The 26247-nt window shown below is 38.6% G+C and overlaps 1 protein-coding gene across 4 annotated transcripts in view; it reads right to left on the bottom strand.

The window, feature by feature from the left end:
• brinp1 (bone morphogenetic protein/retinoic acid inducible neural-specific 1) overlaps positions 1-26247 on the bottom strand; it is a 578248-nt gene that overhangs the window by 30535 nt on the left and 521466 nt on the right. For all 4 annotated transcript variants that reach the window (XM_069932740.1, XM_069932734.1, XM_069932730.1 and 1 more), the window contains one exon: positions 10660-10765. In XM_069932740.1, coding sequence (XP_069788841.1) covers positions 10660-10765 — 106 coding nt within the window. The remainder of the gene's footprint in view (positions 1-10659; positions 10766-26247) is intronic.

Raw genomic sequence — 26247 nt, forward strand, 5'->3', positions numbered from 1 at the left:
CAATTGATATGTTCTCTCTTTGGACCCAATGCTGTCTCTAATTTCCCTTGTTATCCACGGTTGAGTCACCATTTTTGGTTTATTTTTATGCCAAACCGGTATAAACGATTTTTGCAATTTCTCCATTAGATCTGTGAATGCTTTCCATTGTCTATGCACAGTCAACTCCCCCATAAACACCACCCAATCAATCTTACTCAACTCCCGTCTCATACCATCATAATTCCCTTTATTTAAATTCAGGACCTTAGTCTCGGTTTTAATTTCATCACTCTCCATGTCGAGTGAGAATTCGATCATATTGAGATCGCTCCTACCCAAAGGGCCTTGCACAAAAAGATTGCTGATTAGCCCCTTATCATTGCATAATACCCAATCTAAAATGGCCTGCTCCCGAGTTGGTTCCTCGACATATTGATCTAGATAACCGTCCCGTAAACATTCAAGGAATTCCTCCTCCTCTGTATTTTTAACAATTTGACTAGTCCAATCTATATGCAAATTAAAGTCTCCCATGATGACAGCTGTTCCCTTATTGCACGCTTTTCTAATTTCTCTTTTAATGCCTTCCCTCACCTCTACACTACCATTTGGAGGCCTATATACCACCCCCACTAACGTTTTCCACCCCTTGCTATTCCTCAATTCTACCCATATAGATTCCGCATCTTCTGAGTTAATATCCTTCCTGTCAGTCGTGTCGGTCCCTTCTCTCACCATCAATACTACCCCACCCACTTTTCTTTCTTGCCGATCCCTCCTAAATATCGTATACCCCGGGATGTTAAGTTCCCAGGCTTGCCCACCCTGCAGCCATGTTTCTGTAATCCCAGTCAAATCATATTTGTTTATCTCAATTTCCACAGCTAATTCATCTGCCTTGTTCCGAATGCTTCTTGCATTAAGATATAAGGCCTTCAGATTTGCTTTTTTCACCCCCCTTGCTCTTTCTGATTTTTTACTTTCACTGCCTAACCTAACTTTTCCTGTTTTATCTTTTCTGTCCTTTGCCCTATCATACAGGTTACCACCCCCCTGCCAAATTAGTTTAAACCGCATCCGACGGCTGTACCAAACCTAGCTGCCAATATATTGACCCCTTTTGGGTTTAGGTGTAACCCATCCTTCTTGTAGAGGTCATGCCTTCCCCAAAAGAGATCCCAATGATCCAAGAAGCCAAAACCCTGTCCTTTACACCAGCCCTCAGCCACAAATTCATTTTTCTTAACCTTCCATTTTTGTCCTCAGTTGCACTTGGCACAGGTAGCAAAGCAGAGATCACCACCCTGGCTGTCCCGAGTTGGTTCCTCAACATATTGGTCTAGATAACCATCCCGTTCCTCACTGTCCACAACATCTCTAATAATAGTGTAATCAGAAAACTTGCTTAGCCAATTTATCACACTATCATTCAGATCTTTGATGTAGACATCAAGCAACAATGGTCCCAGTATCAATTTCTGAGGCACTCCACTAATCACAGGCCTCCAATCTGAGAAACAATCATCCACTACTACTCTCTGTCTCTTCCCATTCAGTCATTCTGGAATCCAGATTACACTAGTCTCCCTCAAGGTCTGAGGGAATATTGTGTCAAGGTCTGGGGATTTATCTACATTTATTCACTGTAAAGCAGCAAGTACCACCTCGTCCTCTATATGTTCCATGCCACTACTCCTTGTTTCCCTTTTTTCCTTATACACTATGCCAGTTTCCTGAGTAAATACTGATGCAAAAATAAACTGTTCAAGATCTACCCCCATCTTTTGAGGCTCCACACATAGATGTCAGCTCTGACATATCCTTTCACCTAACACTGCTATGAGGATGCAACTGTTTTATTTGTCCAATAGTATTAATAATGTGGCCTCTCTTTCCCTTAATATTATGCAAACACTTTTAAATAAAGGATGATTATATTCACTCAAACAATCAATCTTTATAATTGACCCATTTGACATCATTATTGTGTGACAAATATATAATGTAGTGGGCTTGGATGTAATTTTGTTTCAATTGTGGAATTGGTTGTAATGCACAGGAGAATAACTGTTCAACAGTTCACTTGTTCCACTTAATAAGCAATCAATACTGCACTATTATGGATAATTCTCCATCAGGTTCTTTCATGGGGCATGTGAAAGAAATAAAATAAAAGTTTTTAACCAAGGAAACATTAGATTACCCACTTCTTCAAACTACAGCTGTATAAGTTTTATTGTGAAGGAGTAATGAAGAGGAGAGAAGTGAATTTATTTGTAGCTACAACCTTTCTGTAACTTGAGTTATCCAGTGTAGAAACAGGTCATTCTGCCCAATGTCTGAAACAAGCACTAATTCAACAGGGATATCATTTTAGTTTTTACACATTCCCATCATCTATCCCTGGAATCTTCCACTCATTCATGTACTAAAGGTGATTTATAGCAGCCAATTTACTTGCCAATCCTCAGGATGTAGAATAAGACCAGAGCAACTGTTGGAAGTCTACCATGCAAAAAGGAGAGGGTTCATGCTCCACAAAAACTGTCTTGGAGTTCATAATTGATCCCTGGCCTCTAGAACAGTGAGGCAGAAGCTCACCACGCTAGTGGATCAATGGAAAAGTACGATGCGATTTTACAACAGCAGACGTGTATTGATTATTTTGTTCAGTTTTGATTGAGTTTGTTTGCAAAATGGCAGTCTTGCTTTAAGAAGGGCAAATATACAAGACATGACTGGGTGATGAAATTATTTAACGTCATGTCCCTGAATGAAGAACATTCAAATCTGACATGAGGTCCAAATTTCACATAATGATGACATTTATTTTTAATCATAATTTTTTTCAGAAAATATTAACACATTGGGGAAAAAAATGACTTCATCAACAGTACCTGGAGTTCAATATGTAACTAATTGGATGTGGAACACTGGGTTTTACCTCATATTGACATTTCTACTCTTGTAATTTTAAATTCTGAATGTAAATGAATTGAACAATATTGGGTATTATTGGGAATGCTAAGCAACAAAATTTTAATAGTCTAAATTCATTCAGGAAATTTGTTGCATCTGAAAGGAAATGGTTCATTACAGAAGGAACTTGAAACCTACTTTGTCATATTGAGTTCTCATCAAACTGAGAAGTGCCTTTATAGTGGGGGTTGACTATTCATTACACAAAGCTGGTTAATACCTGCCGTTCTGTGATAGTATTCAAAGATAATACAAGATTACTCATACATTGATGAATAAGCTTTAATTTGTCACTTTCTTGCATTGGGGTAGGGTATTTGGAACACGTAACAAAATGTCGTGGTATGGCACAAGTTGTTTACTTTTTTGGTAAGAAAAGCTAATAAGTGTAGAGCCTTAAGATCACCCAAAAGTTGGCCATATGGCTTGATAACATTGCTAATGAGCTATTCTGGCCTTTGTGAGGAAATCTGGTTCCTTTTGAGCTTTTTCCACAATTGATTTTTTTTTTCATTGAATGGAATTCTGCTTCGTGTCAATTGCTACCTTGCATTGATAAACTACAGTTTCTCAAAGAAATATCAGACTGATTAACCTGAGATATCCAAATTTAGGTGAAGCTCCAATAATCTATCAGGTAGATCACCTTTCATTTGAATAAACAATTCTTCCATCTAATCAATGATTAGGGAGAAGCAGATCTGCCTGCATGCATCTTACAAGTAGATGGGAAAATTTTTCGTAACTTAATTTTACCACTGGTATATTTTGTTAGAATTGATTTAATTGCTAGAAACAGAATGTCTATTAGGCAGCATAAAATGTTGCAAACTATTTCAGTTTCAAACCACATCATGGATAGTTACACCAATTTATACAGCATTTGTCTGCTCTCTGGTGACCAAATAATCTGAAAATAGATTGTCTTCTAAAAATGCTGAGAAAACACCTAAGGGACTGATAATGCAGAGGTCTGATTTCCACGAACTCAGCCAACACCATTCAGTCAGAGAAACTCTCCAGCTATAATTGGATACAAGTGCTATGATTACTGTAGGGTTTCACACTGCAGGGAAGTACATCTCTCAGCAGAATAACTATTGAGGGAAAGGATTCAAAACTGACTTAAAGGATGATGTTTCTTGTTACCTTTAGTTCCTTTCATGTTGGGGTATTTTCTTGCTCACCAAGCAAATATTACCTTGTTGAGCATCATTGAATGTGAAGAGATTGTTATGAAGCAAAAGGTACCATTGAGGAGGTTCAATAGTTCAGCCTGCCTACTTTAGTTCTTTTAAAACAGTGGTTTCAAACATTTTCTTTCCACTCACCTACCACCTTAATGCATCCCTTACTAATCACAGAGCACCTCTGGCATGAGGATTACTTAAGGTGGCAGGTGAGTGGAAAGAAAACATTTGAAAACCATTGTTTTAATCGTACCTAATTGACTAATTATGTGCACCATTTCATAACTCCAAACGAAATTGGCCAATGACAATTTTTCTCAAGCAAAATTTGGGTCAAGGGCAGTGGTTCTCAACCTTCCCTTCCCACTCATATGCAAGCAATCCCTTACTAATCATAGAGCACTTATGGCATGGGAATTGCTTAAGGTGGTATGTGAGTAGAAAGAAAAAGTTTGAAAACTACTGCTTTAAAAGATATTGCAATACCATCTTGCAAACTAGGAAAGGATCTGATTCAACTACTTCTCATTTCCCTCATTAAATATTTCTCATCAACTCCCTGATACTTATGGTATTTCTATTAAATGTAATTTCTAGTAACTTTTACAAGTAAATTAGTAAGGTTGCAAATTCATGCACCCCTTTTCATCTTTCTTAATCTTCTCTAGTCTAAAAGTAATCCCAGTTCCACATTTCTGAATTTAAAAAAAATCTCTGGGTACAACTGTACTCTTGTACTTCCATATTTGAGTAGATTGAGAAATGCAATTCTTTTTTTTCAAGATTACATCAAATTGATTTTAGATTTGCTTCAAATCCCTAAGAAGATCATAACAACTCAGTGATGAAGAATGTTGTTACTGAAGAGAGGGAAATGTTGTTGAGGTGATGTGGATAATCATCTGAGAATCAAGCAAATGAGCAGGTTTTATGGAAAACCTCAATGGCCAGAAACTGTACGACTTCAGCAATTTTCTGTGGTGGAGTATTCCATGGGTTTACCATCATCTGAGTGAAGACATTTCTCCTTATCTGAGACCTAACTTTCTCACCCATATCTTGAGACTGTAACCTTTGGCTCTGGAATTGCATAGTCAAGGAAACATCTTTCCTATATCCAATATCTCCAGCCCAGTTATAATTTGTCAATCATAATACCAAATGGTTATGACATTTCTAGACTGGACACCTATTTTTTTTCTCCCTGTTATCTTCCCTGATACACTTTAATCAAGAGATTAACTTGCATTTTTCTGGTTGCATTGCCCATCACAACTCATTCTTCCCCAATATCAGACAGTTACTTGACAATCTTCAGACTGCATTAAGAGCATTGGATAGTGAAGATGGTTTTTGGGAACTGCAGAAGGATTTGGTCTGTTTAGAAGAGCGGGCTGAAAGGTGGCGGATGGAGTTTAATACCGATAAAATTCATTTTGGGAAGAATAATCAAAACAGGACATATACAGTGAATGGGAGTGCATTGAGCAATACACAGGAACACAGAGATCTTGGAATAATGGTTCATCATTCTTTGAAAGTGGAATCCCATGAAGATAGGGTGGTGAAAAAGGCTTTTGGTATGCTGGCTTTTATAAATCAAAGCAGAGAATACAGGAGTTTGGAGGTGATTTTAAGACTGTTCAAGGCATTGATAAGGCCAAATTTGGAATACTGTGTGCAGTTCTGGTCCACAAATTATAGGAAGGATATCAATAAGATAGAGAGGATGCAGAGAAGATTTACTAAAATTTTGCCTGGATTGCAGTATCTAGAATATGGAGAAAGATTAAGTAGACATTGGAGTGTAGAAGGTTGAGGGGGAATTTGATAGAGGTATTTAAAATTATGAGGGTGATAGATGGAGTAGATGTGAATAGGCTCTTCCCCTGGCAGGTAGGTGAGATTGGAATGAGGGGTCCTAAGTTAAGGGTTAGGGGGCAAAAGTTTAGAAGTAGCATGCGAGGAAGCTTCTTCACTCAGAGAGGGGTGGCTGAGTGGAATGACCTTCTGGAACAGGTGGTTGCAGCAGGGTAAATTTTGTCATTTAAGAGAAGGTTGGATAAGTGCATGGATGTGAGGGAATTGGAAGGTTATGGACAGGGAGCAGGTAGGTGGGACTAGAGGAGATCACAAATCGGTGTAGACTAGAGGGGCCGAGATGGCCTGTTTCTTTACGGTAATTGTTATATGGTTATGGTTGTAAACCAGGGGCCATGAGTTCATTCCTTGCTGGGGTCTCATTTCTGAGAAGGGCACTTGACAAAGTGGTGACTCTCTGTCTTTCTTATGGAAGAGAAAGTTAAAGAATTTCATGTATGTTACATTCTAAATGTATTAATATGTGACAATAATAGAACTTTTACCTTTACTTTATTAATATTCTGGTCATTTCAACACAACAATGTGGAAAACATCAAAAACTCACCTCATCAGTTTAATTGAAATATCCATCACAAGTAGATAGACTCTTAGCTAATTGAATGCAAGAGCAGTGTTATTAAGTCTTGTTTTGCCATTGCCCCAACATTAACAAATTAGATGTTGGCCTTTTAAACAACCTTTCATCAATTCTGCAGTCATGGTATAATTACTGGGATAGAAGTGAATTTGAAAGAGTTCACAAAATAATAACTATCATCTATTTTTGGATAAGCTTTGGATGATGGAGTGTGAAATTTTATCCTTTCTCCATTCCTGTACATGACTCTAATTAGGGAACAAACCTGGCTGCCTTCTTTTTGCTACTTTATAATTTACAATTCCTTCAGGAGGGTAATTATGTTGGAAGGAAGATTGTAAATGATGCTGCATTCCTGCCGCCTTTGAATTACCTTTCAAAAACTGCAGAGAAATTAAAGCATGAACCCAAAGCAAGCTCAATATTTTACAGAACATATATATATATCCCACAGAAATGACATCTGCCGATTAGAAGATGAATATCCCCTGTCAAGATGTCATTGGGTATTTAAATCATTAAGTGAAAATTCATTTGCAATTCCACATGACTAATTATGCTTAATTAGAGCACTGAACCAATCACAAGTATCATTATTGTATTTATATTATGTGCGTGGGCAGGGGTGTAGAAATTTGGGGAGTTACTTTTGAAGAGAGTTTGCAGTTAATCTGCAATAATGCCAACTATCCAATTGATTTAGGTGGGGAAATTGTTAATTTCTGACTTCACAATGATGTACAACTCGCTGATGCTAGCTGAGAAGAATTTACAGTTAGGCAAATTATGATATATTCCTTACATGTGTGCCTTGAAAGGAATTTAAATAAAAAGAAAAAAGGTTCAGCATGATGAGCTTTTCCCTCAGAGCTCAGGCAACCTGTCCTTGGGTGCTCTCTGTGTGGAGTTTGCATTTTCTCTCCATGACTTTTCAAGTTTCTCAGGTTTTCTCCCACATCCCAAAGACTAATGGGTTGGCAGGCTGATTAGCCACTATAAAGTGTTCCATGTGTTGGAGGAATAGTGGAATTTGGGGTGGGGGGAAGAATATAATGGGATGATTATAGTATTAGTGTAAATAGAATCTTGATGTTTTACTGAACATCATGTCTCCTTGTTCCTCTCTATGACTCTATTAAAGCAACCTTTGGGCCAGTCTGAAACTAGTGAACCAATTTTTAAAAAAGCACCTTATTTGTCAGGTTGTATATACAAATGTTTTTTTTTAATGGGATTTGAATCTGAGTTTTCTAATCAGGAAACGTTGGACTGTTTAAGTTTGGATCTTCTGGAGTTTAGAAGGTTAAGGACTTACTTGAAATATATAGTAGTCTTAACGGTGTGTGTATATATGGAGAAAATGTTTTCTCTCAGGGTCAATCTTAGGGTCACAATTAAAAAAAAGATAATTCCTTCATATCATTAGCTTAATAAGCAGAAGAGTGACAGGAAAGTAGGAAAATAAAATTAAAATGCAGTGTTGAGGCAGTCAGCTCTGCTTCGCCTTTCATCTTAAAAGTGCTGGAGAAACTCAGCAGGTTCCACAGCGTTCAAAGATAGGTAACCAACTTGTTGGGCTTGAGTCCTTGAGGTATGATGAAGGTAGGCCGAAAACATTGATTATATATATTTGCTTCCTATGGATGCTGCAGGTCCTGCTGAGTTTCTCCAGCATTTTTGTACATTTACTACAATCACAGAATTTCCAAACTTTATTGTTTCACTTCACATTTCATATCACATCTTTTCCTCTCAATAGCAACACTGCAAAGTCCTGTGAAATACACTATCTGTAAGTATGCTCGTGCTTTCAAGTAGACTCTGTGATTAATCAAAATAAAATGTCAAAGACAATGGCTCCTGCTTTCTCAGAAACAATGAAAAAACAGAGAACAACAATTAAAAAAAACCCAGAAGTTTGTGTGAAGAAATCCCACATCAATCTGTCAGAATAGCAGGAAGCATATTAAAAAAAAACGAATTTTAAAACAAGGGTCTTTTCAGAACGCAGGATACAATGACAAAAACATCAATAAAATGTCTAAATTTTCAAAATGGTGGACAACTATTTGACAACAGGCATGTCTAGGGAGGAACTAATTGGACAGGACTTTTAGAGGTGTGTTACTCATGGATAGATAAATATTATTTGTGCTTGACAAATTTGTGAACATCTCAGCAACTGTTCACGATGCTGCTGGTGTTAATGGTAGATTAAATTAAATATAGGGACGAAGACATAATCAAGGTAATTGTACCAGCCTGTTTTTATTCCACATTGTTGGATCCAGAAGGACATACAATTCAGACTCAATGACAGATTTTGTTCTTTTTAGGAAAATAGTAATCCAGATCTGTTTTAAAATAATTCTTTATCACTTCTCTTAATACTTTCTTATTATTTTAGATATATTTACTTGCCCCATCTTCTTGAGTCTTATGTCTCCACGTGTTGGAGGAATAGTGGAATTTGGGGTGGGGGGAAGAATATAATGGGATAATTATAGTATTAGCGTAAATAGAATCTTGATGTTTTCCAACGCATGGAACAGCGTACAGAATTTGAGTCGAGGTACCACTGCCCTTTCAAACACTTCATTAATCACCGTTTATATACTTTATTCTCTGAGTCCACATGGAGATATTTAGCAGACAGCTCCATTGCTTGAGGGAGCTGCTGTAGCATTTCTGTCCATATTGATTGTTTCCATGTTGGGTTCCATTTTTCAGTCCAATTCAACTGAGATCATCATCATTCAATAATCAAGAGGGGAGCTTTACAATGTGTTAAATGCTCCATTTACATAGTTGGAGATTTTTCCATGGAGGATGTGGAGGCTCAAAGTACAAAAAATATAAATTCAAGATATGAGATGAAAGTTGAACATGAAAATACGATATATTTCAAACAAATAAATCACAGGATATGACAGACAAAGCATGGAAACATGAACCCTATAAATCCTGGCAATGGGCTGGCTTAATGTTTTTTTTATTCCTGGAAGAAATAGAAGATGCTAAATGTATTACCTGACAAACACCTTGCCAAATGATTTGAGGAAAAGTAGACATGCCTGGATTATATGGCACTCACTCAACAGTTGAACCGAAGGAATGAAATTAAATTAACTTTCAGGGAAAAAAAATTGAATAGATTTGTGTATTGTAGATGGGCTTTTTTATGACTTACACAATTTATAAGAAACCCTTTTATAAATTTATGAGATCTTCTCCAAAACCAGTAGTTCTTTAGGAAATAGTCTCTCTCCCTGACAATTAAACAGATATATTTTTTTAAAATGTAGTTTGAGTCTGAAGCTCCTATTTTAACAACTGTCTCTTATATGTCCTTATTTTTCTGTCATTTGCATGAATTCTAATAGAAATTATTCAGCATTAGACTTTTGTAAGCTTAGAGTGCTCACTAAAAGTGATAGCTTGAAGTCTTCAAAATATACTTTTTGTATGTAAATAACAATACCTGTGCTTTATATCACGTTTCTTGTGCCTTGGCTGTTTTGAGGCTAATTTACACTGATATCAGCTCATTTATAATTAGCATAATGATAATGGAATAAAAGTCTTGTATAAATCAGGAAAACCAATGTTTAAACCAGTAAAACAAATCAAGTTTATTATCATCTGATTGTACAAGCACTGGGCAACCCAACAAAACAGTGTTCTCTGGTCCTCAGTGCAAAACATGCAGGCACACAACCAGACATAACACGCATACAGACGAACAATACATATGCAGGACAATTATTCATAAATATTTTAAAAAATAAATGTTGTTTCATAAATATGAGAGTCTCAGATGGTTAGTGTGAGCAGTTCCTGGTGTAAATGCAAGCTATGAAAAAGATCACCAGGCTGATGTTTGCAATATTTCAGTTTATGGCAACAGTCACTTCTCCGACCACCAAAATCTGGGATTGCAAGGTGAATGCATTATTCAAGCAGTGAGACATGATCTGAATTCCCACGACCACTGATATTCTCACCCACCCTCCATCTCTGCCCCTCCAATCTAACCTAAGCACTAACCTTGCAAATGCAGTCTGCTCTCAGGACTCTGCAGAAGAACTGAACTCACGGAGTCGAGGTTCTCATAGCTGCTACATCCCAAAGGTCCAGTCCGAGTCTCGGTCACCTGAAACACAGATACCAGAAAATTAGCTCAAAATCTTAAACACCCTGGTTGAGATAAATTTTAAATTTCTTGCATGTTTCCAAAGCAATGTGACACACACACACACACACACACACACACACACACCACACACACACACACACACACACACATCCCAGCTCCAAGAGATCTATCCCCACCTTCTATTGCAAGTCATGTCCATCCTCTCAGACCCTGTCCACCCTTTGAGAATTTGCAAATCGAATGGCTCTCCCTTTATAAGTGCCACTCACAGTTTGTGAAGCAGTTAGCACAATGCTATTATTCCATCTGGTTTTGAATCTGGGGTTTCTATGTTCTCCCCATATCTTTTCTCCCAGCACTCTGATTTCCTCCCACACTGCAAAGATGTACAGGTTAGTCAGTTAGTTGGTCACATGGGTGTATTTGGGCAGTGTGGGCTTATGGCTAGAAGGATCTGTTGCTGTGCAGTATCTCTAAATTAAAAAGTTGAATAATTCTTGATCATTTTTCTAACTCACTTCTTTGATACTTTGTAACTCATAAATATTTTGCTCAACCAAGACAAAGCCAAATGACTATTCTCCAGAATTGCTCACTCCAAAGTTCTGGAAACCATCCTTAATTTCTGAGTTCCTGGTAAACCCAGAATATTGGAAAACTTTATTTCCATAAGATCCAGCTGTGAAGTTCATAAAATTAGACCACTAAATTCTGTTTTGCTGGGTTTTTAGAGTCTTTTAGATTCCAAGTTGTCACCTTCAGTAATTTTGATCACTGTCCTGTCTTATCAATACCATAAAATATGTTGAAGGCAAGAATTGTCTCTAGTCACCAGATCTAAATACAAACAAGGATATTCCCTGCTGGTAGCACTCACTTCCACAGCCTTGGCCCATTGGAGCTCAGTGGGAACTGGTGAGAGTTGAATTTCTCCCTTATTGAACATAATGCTATCTTAATTTGTTAGATCACAGCTATACTTTTGAATATGCAAGAATGTCTAGGATGCTCGTTGACAGGGGAAATATTAAAATCCATTGACATCCAGACATAAAAGTTGCCTTAGCTTCATATAATACTTTACTATTTTGAAGACACATGTAAAATATAAATGCTAAAAAATGCATCCCTTGTCATCAGCTCTGTGGAGTCCTATCAGTTTGTTAAAATGATGCAGGCCCTTCTGGCCCATGATTCAGAGTCATACCATTACACCCATGTAACCAATTAACCTAGGAATGTGGAATGTGGAACATACAAACTCTTTACAGATGGCGACAGATTTGAACCCAGCTTTCTGCTACTATAATAGCATTTTGCTAATCGTGTTGCCCCAATTTTATTTTGTTTTAACTTTATTCTGATTGGGAATGCTTTGGGAATTGGATTGGCTGCACTCACATTTTAACCCTTCGTTCAAGAGCATTTAAAATAAAAACAAATTTCTCATATATTGCTGAATAATCTTTGTACTTTCAGTCTTTACTTGTTGTGTGGTAGCTTCCTTTGCAGGTGTATTGGATAAGTGAAGTCAAAACCAATGACTAAGCATTGTGCTTGGCCAGTATTCATTTGATACCATTGAACACCAACTTCACCATCTTCAGCTAACATTTCATTCCCATAGGGCAAGATCGAAGAATACCTCCAGAATTAGGGATGACTGCAAATTTGGAGCAGATCAAGGCACAGTAATTAAAGACCTCTTGGATGACTGATTAAATGTTCTAATTATTTTATTTCTGTTTCAAAACAGGCTTCAATAATTTTGAACAGTGGATCAAGTTTGAGTTCCACTTCAGCTCTAAATAGAAAAAAAATTAATGGCAATGATTTCCCTTTGCAGATCAAAGAACATGAAACAGAACTGCTCTGCATTTATCCAGAATTGTATAGAAATGAGAACCTCTTCCTTCACTGTGAAATCAAGCAGCCACTTTTTCCGCTTTCATTAATGTTATCCTAGAAACTGCTGCGTATCAGACGTGATAGCACAAAGGCTCGACATGGTAAATGAATGAGAGTATAACATGAGCACTACGACTGCTAACAGCAGTTTCTTCTGTTACACAGCTGTATAAACTAAAATGCTTCCAATGAAGCAATCGGTTCACTGATATAGTAGCATTATGCAAACGTTAAGGGTGAATCCCAATTCTTTTCTTCCCACTTCCTTCTGCTGTGACAAAACACTCAACTCAGATTTCACAGCACAAGTTCAACCACAAAAAGTTTTGGCTAAGATATTGTAGGCAAACTATTACTGAGATTTACCTACATGCATTTGGATATAGGTCAGATACAAGAAACTCGATGATAGTGAACAGAGCTGCTTTTACATTGACTAGATTAGCCAGCATTTCTAACATGAAACACAGCTGTAAAGCCTGACTCCTGAATAATAGAAAATCCCAGATTTTAACCCTGGACAAAATCTGAATGGGCAGCCAACAACTACACAATTTTTACATCTGACTGGCAAGTTAATAAATTTAACCCAGATACTGACTTGCTGCTTAAAGCAAATATGGCTAAGTTGGATGGTGTTTGAGGACAAATGAATTGTTTAATTTTAATTAGATAAAACTCTTCAATTTAACTGGGGTATTGATAATCATTTCATTTTTTTTAACAGGATATAAAGACAAATTACAGATCCGGCATTAAGACGATTCATTTGGAGTTGATCTGTTATGAATCCTTAGAGGCTTTGTCTTAATAAGTCCAAGCACAATGAGAACAGGGTTAAAAATGTTTTCCTAAAAACCTAACTAATCTAAAAACCAGCAAGGTTGGAGTGGCAGTTTGCGATCGGGACTGGGGTTTGAGTCCTGCACTGAATGTTCTTCCCATGCCTGGGTGGGTTTTCCCCTGGGGCTTTGTTTTGCTCCCACCATTCAAAATATACTGGGGATGTAGGTCAATTGGGTGTAATTGAGCGGCATGGACTCATGAACTGGAATGGCTGTTATTGTGCTGTTTGTCTAAAGTTAAAATTTAAAAAAATTAAACTGGAAGATAGTGAGACTTATTTCCAGTCACTCTTCTAAATTTAGTTGATTCTCGGAGGTGAATCTGACCATTCTTGAAATGTTATAAAAAAGAACATGAGATAAAGCGGCAAGAATAAGCCATTGAAATAAGGCTAAGCTTTGACTTTCTCGCACTATTCCAATATCTCTTAATTAACATCACACCCAAATTTTCAGCAAACTCATTCTCAAACATGAACTTCAAGCATTCAAAGACTTCTGACATATACTCTACAATTTCAAATCATTCACAACAGCGAGGCCAATATTATTTAGGAAAATGCCCTTCCTGCAATATGCTTGGTAAGCCCACAGAAAACATAATATTTTTGACATTTCATATAACAGTCAAAAATGCACAGACAATATACGCGATTTTTCTTCGCTTACCAGTGAAATATTTTTTGCACTTCTTGTTCAAGTTGGGATGCAAGACCAGATGTAACTTCTCCAAAACTATTTATACATTTTCTGCACATTTCTCTAGTTTATAAATGCCCTGGTGGCACATTAATAGCGATACAGCAATTACACATCACATCAGTAAACCTTGGAACTAATTCATCTTCATTTTTTTTTTGGAAAAAACTTGAAATGTTCAGGAATGTTAATATTCCATTGCGCCTTTCCAAAGAAAGAAAGCAGATCATCTCATTATTTAGGTAGGCTCAAGAGACAGCAGGTGCTAGAATCTGGAGTGCAAAAAAAAACAATCTTCTGGAGAAACTCAGAAGGTCAAATCAGCAAGACCTAATGTAGTATTTCAACCTAAAATGTTGACCACCCCTTTGCTTCCATGACCTTTTGAGTTTCTTTAGAAGCTCTTTATTTTTGCATTCAATTACTTCATTGTTTTTTTGTGGAAATTTCCTGGGAATAAATAATTTCCAGAACCCTTTTCCCACTGGTATCCCAGTTAATTGGCAGTGCAATATCCTGGGATAGGAAGACATTTGTGCTGTTTCCACTAGGCCACCTTTAACTGGAACACTGACTGCTTTTCTAATGAATGCAACTCAACGCTGGAGATTGGTGAGTTTACCTTCCAATGGAATGGAATGGATGGAAATTGTCCTTTTTTCAATGAGTGAGCTGGCGTTAGCTGACGCTGGGGATATGAGTAAGGGTAGAGGCTGTCAATCACTGGTGTGATTTGATGTCAGCATGCTGATTGATTTCCTTTTCTACTGGACCCTTATCTGGTTAATTCCCTGTTAATTCCTGGGAGAAGGAGCCAGTGGAAAAAAAAGGCACTCTATTTCATGTACTATTTCCAGTTTAATTTCTATTACATATTTCTACCACATATTTGTGAAGCAATGAGCTCATGAAACTAGCTACCATTAATGGAAGTACAAATTTATTACAAATTAAGACCAACTATTTCAAGTGTATGTGACTCATTTCAAACTGGATTCCCAATTTAGCCAATCTCAGAGGTGAATTATGAGAAAAACAACTATAAAAGAACACTTCCAAGTTGAATTAATTTAAGGCTGCAATATACTGAACCACAGGAGAGATAGATGGGGGTGGGGGGGGGCAGGGGTGCATTTTTCAGAGCCTGTAACTTCTCAGCAATTGCAGATCTTAGAATAAGACTGCAGCAACATGAGGTGATTGTATAAATACATGCATAACACATTAGAAATCAGAGGTTATATCCTCTACCCAGCACATTTCACCATTGAATGAAGGCATCTTTCATTACAACCCCACTTTCTTACATTATTCCCATAACTCTTTATCCTTTGAGTGAAAAATTGCAAAAGACTGTTGTCAGTTTAGGATCAGTTATGGATATTATGCACAGGCTGTGCTCTAAACATTAAAAGTTGAATTTGAAAGATGATCATTTACTTTGCAAAAGATGTAACTCTGCATTCAATTCAATGGCATTACTAAGTATGGGATGGGAATTCATCTTCTGTTGAATATTCCCAAAGAATGATATGGTGGCATATGTGAACTGGACTACAATTCTAGAATTCAGTTCCATTGAAGTTTATGGGAAGCAGTGGAACTGCATACTTGTCAAGTTCCCTGGGGGTACCTGGTTATGAAACCTCTGGCTTTATTTCTGTTTGGCTGGGATGTCATTTGGGGATCTGAGCCCCAGGAGACTTGCAGCCTTTGAGAACAGGTGATCAAACCACCAGAATACTTGCACAAAAAAAATTGTAGTTAATCCATCATTCAATGCATATCTCTTCCTGCTGCATGTGTTTCTTCTTCCGCAGTCCTTCAGGATTAAGGACAATTGATTTCCATGTTGGCTCTGTGGGTTCTGTGGCTGACATGGGACCCACAGACTCTGACACAGCTGAGAAAGGAGTTGCTTGATGGAATAAATCTGGAATGTGGTTTGGAGTAAGGTGCACTCCATCCAGTATTTACGTTGGGCTTCCATGACCTGCTGTTGAAGGAAATCAAGGTTTCCAGGATCTTCCAAAGTGCTCCTTCACTTCAAATGGACACAGGTAAGGGACTGAAACATGACTGGGGTGCAACGGTTGGCATAACGGTTAGCACAATACCTTTGGAGCACCAGCAATCAGGACCAGGGTTCAAATCCTGCACTGACTGTAAGAAGTTTGTATGTTTTCCCCATGCCTGCATGGGTTTTACCTGGGGGCATCTATTTCCTCTCACCATTCAAAAATGTACCAGGGTGTAGGTCAACTGGGTGTAATTGGGTGGCACAGGCTGGTGGGCTGAAATGGCATTTGAATTTGAAAGCCTGCAGACTTTCAGGGTCTCAAGGTATACCTTGAAGAAAGACTCAGGCCTGAAACATCACTAATATATCTTTACCTCCTACGGAAGCTCCAAGGGACGCTGAGTTCTCCAGCATTTCCGTTATTTTTTAACTGTAGGCAAGGGATTCCCAGGAATCAGTGGGCATGTTAAATGTTTTCATAGAGCCTCTGAGAACGTCTTTGAATCTTTTTTTCTCAGTTTATGTGATAATCTCCTGCTATTCTGGAGATCAGAATTGGGTCTGGCACATCAAAGGTTTATTTATAAAGCAAAAGATGAGGCTTTATAAACTCAGTTATCTTTAACACAAGCTCTCCTGACCTGTTTTAATGAAAGCTTGAAACTTTAATACAAAATGTTTACAATTGCAGAAAATCTAGCTTTTTTTATTTCCTCAGTATTATTAAGATGATTTGTATGATCAAACACTCCAAAATAGGGCATTTTGCACTCTCAGAAATTAGCAACCGAGATGCAGTCAGATTAGACCACATGTAGACAGAATCAGTTTTGATATTGTATTCTGTTGTTTCCCCCATAATTCTAACAATTACTAAATCTGATTTTAACATTTTGAAATATTATTTCAATTTTCTTTTTCCTCTCAATAAGGTGCCCAATAAGAACTCCTCTCTTTCCTAGCAGCCATTCGTCTGTGGACACTTGAGGCAGTATTACATTATTATCCCTGCTGGCCTGATAATCCTGCTGAGAGACCTATGAGCCGTGGAGAATCCAAAAATGGAGAAAGAAAGTGTAACTCATAAGAGCTGTGGCAGGAGAGACGCCGGGGATGCAAAGCTACAAAATCAAATTTTTTCATACATACAGCATGGAAACAGGATTTTGCAGCCCATGAGCTTGTGCCACCCAATTACACTCAATTGATCTAAAAGCTGGTAGGCTTTGAGGGTGGGAGGAAATGGGAGCACCTGGAGGAAACCCACAAAAGCATGGGGAGACAGACAGTGCTGGTTTCTAACCCTGGTTGCTGGTACTGTAGCAGCATTGTGCAAACTAATATGCTAACGTGGTTTAGAAGAGAACAGAACACATTTTAGCGGGGGGTGGGAATGGGAATGACAGTGCAGGGATTAAGGTAGAAGGACAATGAGATTTGAAGGGGGAGGAACCAGATTGTTAAAATTCATGAAGGAGAGAGGGTAGAAAAAATAGATGATAATCAAAGGAGTGAATGTGCAGAGTATTCTCTAAAGCGTATATATTTCAATGCAAGGAGCATTGTAAGTAAGGTGGTTGATCTTAGAGCACAGATTGACACATGGAAATATGATATTGTAGCCATTAGTGAAACTTGGTTACAGGAGGGGCAGGACTGGCAGCTAAATGTTCCAGGAATATGTTGCTTTAGGCATGATAGAACAGAGAAGCTAAAAGGTGGAGGAGTCTCATTGCTTGTTCTTCTTTCTTTCTTCTTCTTCTTTGGCTTGGCTTCGCGGACGAAGATTTATGGAGGGGGTAAAAGTCCACGTCAGCTGCAGGCTCGTTTGTGGCTGACAAGTCCGATGCGGGACAGGCAGACACGGATGCAGCGGCTGCAGGGGAAAAATGGTTGGTTGGGGTTGGGTGTTGGGTTTTTCCTCCTTTGCCTTTTGTCAGTGAGGTGGGCTCTGCGATCTTCTTCAAAGGAGGTTGCTGCCCGCCAAACTGTGAGGCGCCAAGATGCACGGTTTGAGGCGATATCAGCCCACTGGCGGTGGTCAATGTGGCAGGCACCAAGAGATTTCTTTAGGCAGTCCTTGTACCTTTTCTTTGGTGCACCTCTGTCACGGTGGCCAGTGGAGAGATAACATTATAGCGGTGTTATGGCAGGATAGATTGGAGGGCTTATCCAGTGAGGCTATTTGGGTGGAAGTGAGGAATGGGAAAGGCATTAAAGGACTAATGGAGTTGTATTATAGACCACCAAATGAGCAGAGGGAATTAGAGGAGCAAATTTGCAAGAAGATAACATATATGTGTAGTAAACATACGGTGGTGATTGTCGGAGATTTTAACTTTCCACACATTGACTGGGATGCCCATACTGTAAAAGGACTGGATGGGTTGGAGTTTGTCAAATGTGTTTAGGAAAGTTTTCTAAATCAATACATAGAAGAACTGACTAGAGAGAGGGCAGTATTGGATCTCCTATTAGGGAATGAGATAGGTCAGGTGACAGAGGTTTGTGGCAGGGAACACTTTGCGTCTAATGATCATAATACTATTAGTTCTAGATTAATAATGGAGAAGGATAGGGCTGGGCCTAAGGTTGAAATTCATGATTGGAATAAGGCAAATTTTGAGGAGATGCAAAAGGATTTAGAAGGTGTGGATTGGGATAATTCATTTTTCTGGGAAAGATGCAACAAATAAATGGAGGATATTCAAAGAGGAAATTTTGAGAGTACAGTCAGTATGTCCCTGTGAGGATGAAAGGAAAGGTTAGAAAATATAGGGAGCCTTGGTTTTCAAGGGATATTATGAATTTGGTTCAGAGGAAGAGAGATGTGTACAGCAGATACAGACATCAGGGAATAGATGAGGTGTTTGAGGAATATAAAGAGTGCAAAAATAAATCTTAAGAAAAAAAATTAGAAATCCTAAAAGGAGATATGAGGCTGCTTTGAAGGCAATGTAACAAAAATAATAAATCCAAAGGGTTTGTACAGGTACATTAAAAGTAAAAGAATAGTGAGGGATAAAATTGGGCTCCTTGAGAATCAGAGGGGTAGGCTATGTGAGAAGTCAGAAGAGATGGGGGAAATTTTAAATGATTTTTTTTTCTTCAGTATTCATTTAGGAAAGAAATATTGAGTCAAGTGAAGTAAGGACAACTGGTAGCGAAGTCATGGAAAATAGACAGATTAATGGCTATTTTAAAGAGAATGAAGGTGGATAAATCACTGGGTCCTGATAAGATATTCTCCAGGACCTTTAGGGTGGTTAGTGTAGAAACAGTGGGGGTGGTCTTACACAAATATTTAAAATGTCATTAGCCATTGGGGAGGTGCTGAACGATTGGAGAGTAGCTCATGTTGTTCCATTGATCTAAAAAAAAGGCTCAAATATAAACTGGGTTATTATAGACCTATGAGTCAGACATGAGTGATAGGTAAATTAATGGAATTTGTTCTTAAAAAATGGTATATACAATTATTTGGATAGAAAAGGATTGATTAGGTGAAGTCAACATGGTTTTGTATGTGGTAGAGCATGTAAAACAAATCTTATAGAGTTTCTTCAGCATGTTACCAAGAAGATTGACAAGGGGAAGTTTGTGGATATTATCTAAATGGAGTTTAGTAAGGCCTTTGACACATAAGAGATTAGTTAGGAAGGTTCAATCATTAGATTTTAATGTTAAAGTAGTGAAATGGATTCAACCAAAGTAGGATGGGAGATGCCAGAGTGTTGTGATGTAAAATTGTTTGTCAAATTGGAGACTGGTGATTAGTGGAGTGCCTCAGGGATTTGTACTGGGTCCATTGTTGTTTGTCATAGATATTAATGATCTGGATGATAGGGTGGTAAACTGAATTAGTAAGTATGCAGATGATACAAAGATTGATGGTGTTGTGGACATTGAAGAAAGTTTTCAAAGCTTGCAGTGGGAAAAAAGCCAGTAAGAAGAGTGGGCTAAGAGATGGCAGATGGAGTTTAATACTGATAGTGAGGTGCTACATTTTGGTAGGACTAATCAGCAAAGGTTATACAAGTTAAATGGTAAACAACTGAGGAGTGAAGTAGAATAAAGGGATTTAGGAATTCTGGTATATAATTCCCTGAAAGTGGAGTCACATGTAGATAGAGTGATGAAGAAGTCTTTTGGTAGGTTGGCCTTCATAAAATGATTTGATCACAAACATGTTATGAGTTTCTTCCAGCTTAAAGGGCAGAGAAGAGCCCCCAGAGGTTTTGAGTTGTAATGGTTTCCTTTTAGATTCTTCTTTCTCTAACTTGGAAAGGCTGCTAAAAATTCCTCACCATGCCATGAGGTAAAGCCAGCTGCCAGTATGTGGTCAACAACATCTGCGAAGACACATGGACACACCAAACAATTAGCTCTATTGTAGGCTTTTGAGTCAGGTGATTTGGATCCAGGCATGAATTAAGAAGACGATGAAGAGTGAGATAATACTACTATCAGCCTGAATTACAGGTGATGCAAATGCATCAAAGCAATCTGACCATATGCTATTGTGAGTACAAGAAAGTGTATTTTCAAAGGGTGGGAGTAACTCCTCTTCCTTTGATTCACAATATCACAGAACTCCACTACTACTGAGATACTGTGCTTGGTATATTACACTAGATGCCTGTGTAGAGACCTTTCATTACCATACAGTTAAGTCATACCTCTGGACATATATATACAAAGAGGGTCGTTGTCTTCTGCCTGATGCCAAATCCCAAGCACAGCCTTGGGAAGTCCAAAGACATTGATTGTCGTCAAACAGAATGATGGTTTCAGATCCAAAGCCACAAAATTCATGGATGTCCTCCCTCTCAAAGCTACAGTGAGCCACATGATCTTTGCCATCACCATCCCTATCTTCCCAAGTCTTCAATCAGAAGCTCTGACTGAAAAAAACACCCTTGAAGCTTGAATCTCTGCTAAACAACAGGAGTCAGATTGAATACGTGCTGATCCACCCCTTGCCAAATAATTCTGACATCTGGTGCTGTCTGTGCAAAACCTCACTTTGTCCCTGTCATTTTCAAGGCTCCTGGTGCTCTTCTTCCCTCCCAATTTCCAAAGGCATGCAGATTGGTATGTTACTCAGTCAGTGCGAGTTATCTTGAATATGCAGGCAAGTGGAAAAGTGGGGATAGTCAATTGGAATGTGGAGAAAATAGAATGGGATTAATGTAAGATTCATTTAAATGGGTGCTTCACTGACAGTGCACATGCAATAGGCTGACGGCCGGCTTCCCTGCATTGTGACTCAATGACTTAACTGTTGCAGAGCACACTGAATGCCATTCTAACTCAGCTCAACCGCCTGATGTTAAAAATCATCTGAAGACCCAGCAGCTTTTCCCTCATGGCTTAGAGCTCTTCAATCATTTTGGGCACCGAATCATTCTCCATTCCCCATCCTGGGTTGCAACCAGATTGTTCCTTGGGGGTGGTTATTTGCTGCCTGGCGCCTCCAATCAGCTGAGTTGTGGAGGCACCTCCCACCTTGCACATTCAGGGCCTAAAAACGACTGGGGAATGATGAGATGGCGCACAATGGATGGCCATTATTTAGTTCATGGAATTGGCTTTTTTTTAATCCCTCTGGGGATTCTTACTGGCCTACTTAATCAACATGCTGCACAGACCACAACTCACCAGTAAAACCTTGCAGCAATCGAATGTGTTTTTGCATAGTAAGGGTATTTAAGATTCTGAGAAGTCAGTTACAATGAAAAGATAATAGTACAGAAACAATAAAACCAATATCTTATTTTTTTTATCATATAAAAGGCTTTCAATTATTGTATTTCCCTTAGTCTATCCAAATTGCACAAAAAGGTACAGAATTGTACATTGATGCAAAAGCTCAAAATGAATTCAAGTTCCTGAACAAGCCATTGGGGAGGCCCTTTTACCTCCAAGGATTCTACAGCTTTGAGAAATTAATGGATAATATCAGTGTGAAAATTTAATTTTGATGCTTTGTTTGATAAAGGCAGAAAAACCCAAAATATTGGCCGGCAAAATCAGAAGGACATTTGGGTCAATGCACAAAAGTGCTGGAGAAACTCAGCAGCAGTGTTCTTTATGGCAAAGACACAAAGCTATATAAACATTGAATATATATTAATATCAATGCATATATTCATATAGGAATAATGGCCATCCATCGTGAGCCATCTCATAATTTCCCCAGCCCCAGTCCTTTTAGCGAATGTGCATTGATATTGAGGTGCTTCAGACCAGAGCCCTTGGTCAAGCTATGAGCAAAGGCAATAAAATATAAAAGTCTGCAGATGTCGTGAAGGCCATAAAACCACAGAAATGTTGAAGGAACTCAGCCAGTCTTGCAATGTCCATAGGAGCTATAAATGTATTACTGACCTTCCAGGCCTGATCCCTTCTTCAAGGTATCCTGTGAGACCAGTTGATTTCCTCCAGCATCTTTGTGTTTTCACAATGAATGAAAAAACAGGTAGGTACCTTGGCGGGGGTGAGGAGGGAGATGTCATTGGGGGGTGGGGGGGGTGGTGAGCAGGAACATAGGCCTACAGGCAAGAGGTCATAGGTGGATATGGGTTGGAGCATGCAAGAGAAGAAAGCTGGGAAGTAATATGGGGAGGGATAGCTCTCTAAATGAAGAGGGAAAGCATTGGAGAGCTGCAGGAAAGGAGACAGAGGGACAGGGAAATAAAGAGTGGGATGGGGAAGGTGCTAGAAACGGGAGAAGTCAATGTTAATGCCATTTAGTTGAGTTTCAGGTCCCCTTTTTAATCTCATGGATGTTGTTGCCACATAAATTGTATTCATTACATTGTGCAAGCTGTTACCTTTGCATGATTGCTTGATTGTAATTGGGGGTCATAACGTGAAAACGGACCCTTTGAATTACCAAGTCCATAGTGACTATCAGGAACCCTTTTTTTTTAACCTTATCCTACCTGAACCCATCCATTCTACCTCCCATTCTCATCATCTTCCCCCTCAGCATCCCCAACCCACACACACAAATCATAAGGAGGCAATTTCAAGTGGTCAATTAACTGAATAACTTGCATATGTTTCAGATATGGGAGGAAACCAGAGGATCATGAGGAAAGCAATAGTTGCAGGGAGCACATGCAGACTCCACACGGACAACACTTGACCTCAGGATTGGAGACAGATTGGTGGTGCTGGGGCAGCAGCTCAATGATCCGCACCATTGTGCACTCATAAACTATCTCGAAAACAGTTGTCTTTAGCTCATGGTTCTAAGGGGCAATGTAGTTAGACTAAAGAGCAATGTCAAAACTAAACAGGCTCTTCAATTCACCAAATCCATGTCAAACATTAAACTACATTTTTACATAAACCATACATTAATCCCATTTAATTCTTCCCACAAAGGTAGAAATCTTATTTTTGCTCATGGATGTCTTGAGTTTTGAAGTGCACAGATTCAAATGTGGGAACAAAAGGGTGTCAGATACTGGTGCACTGAACCTTACTATCTCCCAGTGGATTCACCAATGTGTTTACAAGGTCATCTGAATGGTTATACACAGTAATGACAAATAATGTCACAAGTCATGAAGAAAGAAGCACAGTCTTACCTCAATTCACTGTTTCAGGTGTTCAACCTGAAACAGACTTCCCAAATCGGGATTACAGACTTGGAAACAGTACCAAACTGTGACTGGGGATCATTATAGGGTTGGACTCCCCAGAGGAGCCATTAGTTTATTCACTAGCCTTCCCACAAAAAGAACACAAGGACATTTGCTTCATCCTCAAGGGTCATTGGTGAATTGGCCCACAGAGATCCAGATGGGAGATGGGCTCTTCAACTTTCACTTTCATCTTCTTGTTAAGAATTATTTCCAAGAGAATGAAGCAGCAGGAGGTCATTCTCATGACCAATGCACCATTCATTAAAATCCTGACCATCTTTTGCTTACTGGCAATTGGTGTGCCGACTCCAAATCAATTGATTCCTTTAGCACCCGAACATCTAACAATCTCTGCCTTGAGTATATTCACAGATTCTCTGCAATCTTTTTTACCCTTGTGTGAAGAAAGTTCTTCTCATCTCTGTCCTGAGTGGCCATCCCATAATTTGAAATTGCAACCCTTGGATCAAGGCAACCACCTGAACATGAACTAGCAGAAACATCAATTCAATATCTGTCCCATGAAGTCCATTCACCATTATAATTCTCATTCTTCTTGATCAAAGTTTTGATCAAGTTTTCTTAATCTCCATTCATACTCAATCTACACTCCCTGGTAATATGTATAGTTTCATTGGGAAATTTTCACTCTCCAGTTTCATGGCAATGTCAAATATTTGATTTACCTCACAGCAAACAATTTGTTTTATGTGAGTGAGGGCTTCTGAATCCATTATTCACCACATGTGCATGTTATTTCCATTTGCATTTGGCAAACAATTTAGCACCACAAATCTTCCATGATTAAATTCCTAAAGCTTTTTGTTCCGAGTAAGACTGAGAGCTAAAGGTTGGCATTGTTGGTGTGCAGTACTGGCAGAACAAGTCAAAAGACACTTAAAACTTCTCACCCATAGGTGGCAGCCAAATTCAAGTATCAAACTAACCCAAAGGTGAAAACAATGATCAAAGCTCTGCAGTTTTGTAAAGAGAAATGTTATTATTAATGTTCCATCCAAATCCCACCACCAACCAAATCAGGGTAAAGAAAATAACTATCATTCTGGAGACACACAGGAGATGGCAATTGCTGGAATAAAGCATGAGGAACTTAGCTTGTTGAGCAGTGTCAGTGGGGAAAAGAAGGGTCAACATTTTTATCAAGTCTGTCCAGTTTTCAAATACCTACTTTAGAAATGATCAGCTCCACCAAATGCAAAGGTGTGATTTAGGTTTTCCTCCAATTTGGGTGAAATATAATTCTCAGATCAATTAAGTTTTCTCACAAAAACTACAGCGGTTCAAAATTCCAAGGATTCTCAATTGGAGACTTGGTGGGGTTGAATCCTTGTCTGCAGCAATCCTCTCAGATAGTTGCATCAGGTGAACAATGAGGCTGAAAGGTCACTATAGTATTTCCCACTAGACATATAGTAAACTGACACAGCTTCATGCCAACCACAAAAACTCTGCAGAAGTTGGAAGTATGGATTAAAATCTGGAAATGTTCAGAAACACAGTGTTAGGTCTGCTTTGTTCATGAATGAGTGAGACAAACACCAGGCTGAGTCGAAATCAGGGTTCTTTGTTCTTTATTACCGGATTGTAACACTTGCGACTAACAAAGTTAGTCGGAGAATGCATTCTGCCGTTATCAGCAAAATGGTGATTTTTTATACCCTTGGATATGTGCTTAGAACATCATCATATCATTACTTGTCCAATGACTAAAACTGTTGCTATCCTTTCCCTGCTAGCTTCCTGCCTCTCAATCCATCAATGTCTCTCTTATCTTGTAAGTACAAGGATGCATTCACATCTTGTTACAGCCCTGTACATTCCCATCTCATGATGTTTTATCTAACAGGAGTACAAGGACACCTCCCCTTCTTGTTACTGCCCTGTACAGGGTAACTCCCTACACATTCCCATCTCATGATGTTTTACCTTACAACAGGCAGCATCTGTGGAGAGAGAGTGACCTTCATCAGAACTTTATCCATTCTGATATAGGGCTTTCAACCTGAAACATAACCTCTGCTGATTCTTCCAACTATTTCAACTTTCATTTCAATAGACAAAAAAGTTAGTTTCTTTGAAAATAAATACTCGGTGAGCTCCAATCAACACAATCAGTTCTTTCTGGGATCGGCGTTGCCACCTTGTTACTCAGCAGGACAATCAGAGGCTTCCAGTGGATAAAAGTTTAATTGAGGCTCATGTCAGTGGAACTCTTAGGGTAATCCTTCTGAACATTTTCCCTTGATATTAACAGGGACAGAAAATTTGTCCACATTGATTCACAAAATTAGCTTTTAACATTTTAATCAATCCAGAATCAAGGTAAAA

The sequence above is a fragment of the Narcine bancroftii genome, chromosome 1 (genome assembly GCF_036971445.1).
Source record: "Narcine bancroftii isolate sNarBan1 chromosome 1, sNarBan1.hap1, whole genome shotgun sequence".
Classification (NCBI taxonomy): Eukaryota; Metazoa; Chordata; class Chondrichthyes; order Torpediniformes; family Narcinidae; genus Narcine; species Narcine bancroftii.